This window comes from Argentina silus, assembly GCF_951799395.1.
Source record: "Argentina silus genome assembly, chromosome: 16".
NCBI classification, from domain to species: Eukaryota; Metazoa; Chordata; class Actinopteri; order Argentiniformes; family Argentinidae; genus Argentina; species Argentina silus.
In genome coordinates this window covers 148,231-152,230 of record NC_139670.1, presented here as the reverse complement: position 1 = coordinate 152,230, position 4,000 = coordinate 148,231, and the positions used below count along the sequence as shown (strand labels likewise).

Sequence of the window (4,000 nt, the reverse complement as noted above, 5' to 3'; positions counted from 1 at the left end):
GGAAACAAGGCCTAATAATAACAACAACAATAATAATAATCATAATAATAACAATAATAAATGACTTGTTGAATACAGAGGTGAGTGCAGGAATGCTGTTCAGGTGATGTTTATATAGAGATTAATACCCAACATTAATAATGACAATTGTTGATATTGACAACAGGATTACAGTATTGATCAGATATCAGAACTACAATTAGTCGGTCGGCAACTAAAACACCAAAGATGTCCGCCGCCACGCCCACCTCTGAATGGGCGTGTCAGTTCTACTCAATCAGTTCAGTTCTACTCAATCTGTTTCTATGACGCTCAGTAGAATACCTCGTATGTTCACTGATAAGAGATGCCCACATGTTCACACACACACACACGCGCCTGTTAGGGTCAGTCCAGTATTAGTGCAGCATCCTCACCTCGGTCAGACAGGATTCATATCAAAGGTACAGAAATCGCATTTCAATGATTCAAAACAACCCAACTTTATTGAAATCTCCTGGTTAACGCAGTATAACCCTCTACCTCTCAGCTCAGCCTTAACACAGGTTTTTTTTCTCTCTCTCTCTCTCTCATCCTCCCTCCCTCCCTCCCCCCCTCCCTCCCTCCAACAGTAGGTTTGATATTGCATTATTCCAGTAAGTGAGACCAGAGGAGAAATGAAGGGATGTATTTCTGCTCCGTCCCCTCTGACCCACGGCCCTCTGGGAATCAATACCCATGTGATGTCTCTGGTCGTCAGGGAGATGAAGGATCAACTGGTTCAGTATGAGGCTCCAGCTGTGAAGACGACCTCCTCCTCCTCCTCCTCCTCCTCTAGTCTGTAGTCATGTTGTGGAGGAGGAGTTGAGGATGGGTAGAATACAGAAGAGAGATGGTGAGTCTGATTGGCTGATCCACCCCAGAGCAGCAGCTTGCATATATATGGTTCATTATCATCACAATGACATATACACAATATAGAGGGGTGTGTGTGTGTGTGTGTGTGTGTGTGTGTGTGTGTGTGTGTGTGTGTGTGTGTGTGTTTCCAGGTAACGATGCGACTGAGACGGGAAGGGGCGGGGTTGGCCGACGGTGTCATATCCTGTTTCCTGTCGATCGACACTCAGGATTTCACATTTACTAAAAAAGGAAAGAAAGACAGGATGAATTGGGGGGAGGAGAGGAGAGGAGGATGAAAGAGAGGATCAGCAGTTATCTGGAACTCAGTATCAGCATCTCCTCTCCTCTCTTATATAACAGACATCAACCTCGGACCGGTCTGGTCTGGTCTGGTCTGGTCTGGTCTCTCCTCTCCTCTCCTCTCCTCTCCTCCATTTGTAAAGTGTTAGAACAGAGGTTCATACTGGCCTGTGATTGGTTACTTACTGGCCAGGTTGATGATGCAGGCGATGATGATGATGGTCCCGCCCACCAGCGACACCACAGACAGCATCTTTGCCACGCGGCCGAGACGCTGAGCACCATCGCTGTTCCCCTGTTCCAGACTGTTCTTACTCTGGGGGGGGGGGGGGGGCAGGTTAACAGAACAGCAGATCTGGCAGACAGACAGAGAGACAGACAGAGAGACAGACAGAGAGACAGACAGAGAGACAGGCAGGCAGAGAGACAGACAGACAGACACACAGATAGACAGGCAGGCAGAGAGACAGGCAGGCAGAGAGACAGACAGACAGACAGACAGGCAGGCAGAGAGACAGACAGACAGACACACAGATAGACAGGCAGGCAGAGAGACAGACAGACACACAGATAGACAGGCAGGCAGAGAGACAGACAGGCAGAGAGACAGACAGGCAGAGAGACAGACAGGTCTTACCATGACAGAGTAAACGAATCCGACGATGTTGATTGGCCAGACGGGGCAGAAGCATGCGAGCACGGCCAATAGGAGGTAGTCTTTGGGCTTGGTCCTGGGGAGGGGCGGGGCCATGGCCAGGGAGGAGTGTCTGGAGAGGGAGGGGCGGGGCGAGAAGGCGGTGTAGCCCACAGAGCTGGCTCTGCTGCCCTTCCTGGTCTTGGCGTGGTGGGGGCGGGGCTGGGAATAGGAGATGGAACGCTGCCGTCTGGGGGGGGAGGAGACCACCGGGGGGGCGGGGTCCGCCTGGGCGCCATGGAGACCGTTACCTAGGAGGAGAGTCATTACCATGGACACCATTATCAGTGTGTGTGTGTGTGTGTCCTAGCAGGCTGTAATTGAAAGTCAAATGGATTGGACAGGCTCAGCAACATCAGGTCCAGGCTGCAGACTCATCCATGACGTCAACTCACATCAATATACACACACACACACACACACACACACACACACACACACACACACACACACACACACACACACACACACACACACACACACACACACACACACACACACACACACACACACACACACACACACACACACACACAGCATTGCTTACTTACTGTTCTCCAGCCTGTCGTTAATGACGATCACCAGTTCCCCGGTAGCTGGACCAGAACCAGGACCAGGACCAGGGAGGGTGTCTGGGCTGGCCGTGGGGGGGGGGCAGTAGGGGAGGGGGAGGGGCAGGGGGGCATCCATGACCAGCTGGGGAGGGGGAGGGATAGAGATGGAGACGGGGGTGTGGCATGATGAGTTGTCCTGGTCCAATAGGGATGACTGCTCCTCACCTGGCCACGCGTCAGGGGCGGAGCTAGTGTTCAGAGCCATGTTGATGTCTGTCTGTGGTCCTCTGCTCACTCTGTGTGTGTGTACACCTAAGGGCAGACAAAGTGTTTAGTTATAACACCACCCTCCTCCTCCCTCTCCTCCTCCTCCCCCACCCCCTCCTCCTCCTCCCCCTCTGTCTGTTCTTCACTCTTCAGGCTGTGCTGATTGGAGCCCATCGTATCCATGACACCTGCCAGTCTAATCACCAGCTCCTTATCTCTCTCTCTCTCTCTCACACACACACACACACACACGTCTCTACTCTTGTGTAACAGAGTCCTATAGTTAGAAATAACATCAATAATAGACAGATGTGATGGATGATCAATAAAGTTAGATGGGTCAGTCTATTAAATATCACAATTAAAAGGTTAGGTCGCCTATTAGCATTGGGAGAGAACAGCCCGCAGGTATCAGTGATGTGTACTCACACACACACACACACACACACACGCTATTGTCCCGTCATGTGTGCTCAACCAGCAGCACTATCAGGCTTATTAAGCACCGAACAATAGACAGGACAGAAGCCGGGAGAGGAGGAGGAGGAGGAGGAGGAGGAGGAGGAGGAGGAGGAGGGATGGAGAGACAGCCACGGGGAGGAGGAGAGACATATGGACGGAGAGTGAGAGTGAAGAGGAGGGGGAGCAGACAGACAGGCTGTCAGGACGGTAAACAGGCCTGTTGTAACAAACACGTCAGGTTCTAAAACACGACGAAGGAACGACCAGAATCACGGACGGAGGACGGACCAGAATCACGGACGGAGGACGGACCTCCCTCCTTCCTCTAACATTTCCGTCAAAACGCAACAACAAACAGTCGATGACAGAAATGTGAATAAAACAAACACACAATTATCATAAACTCACCTTTCTCTGCGCTCCTCAAAACCCCCGGACCGTCCCGTGCGCGTGCAGAGCAGCCGTCCAGAGACGTGATTCCTCCTCGAGCCTCCGGCGCGGTCGCGGGCGGTGCGGAACCATGTGTCCCAAACCCGCGCATCGCCGTTCTGACGGAGCGGCCTGTGGAAGCGCTGCGAGGGGGAGGGAGGGGGAGGGGAGGAGGGGAGGAGGACGGGGAGTCTAATAGACGCGTGTGAGGGGGGGGGGAGAGAGAGGAAAGCGTGAATTGAATAAACTGAAATCAAAGAGCTTGCCGTGGGAGGGAGGAAGAGAGAGAAGTGGACCACGCAGCAGCAAGAGAAGCATCTGTCAGCACCCCCCTACACACACACACACACACACACACACACACACACACACACACACACACACACACACACACACACACACACACACACACACA

General features: G+C 52.4%; 1 protein-coding gene across 1 annotated transcript; it reads right to left on the bottom strand.

Moving 5' to 3' along the window:
- Positions 1 to 620: 620 nt before the first annotated feature.
- prrt2 (proline-rich transmembrane protein 2) lies at positions 621 to 2,692 on the bottom strand (the record flags this gene model as incomplete). The annotated part of the gene is made up of 4 exons (XM_083687546.1): positions 621 to 1,119; positions 1,366 to 1,495; positions 1,817 to 2,124; positions 2,425 to 2,692. The coding sequence occupies 4 exons, from the start codon at positions 2,690 to 2,692 to the stop codon at positions 1,103 to 1,105; spliced, it is 723 nt and encodes a 240-aa protein (XP_083543672.1). The 3' UTR covers positions 621 to 1,102.
- Positions 2,693 to 4,000: the final 1,308 nt, after the last annotated feature.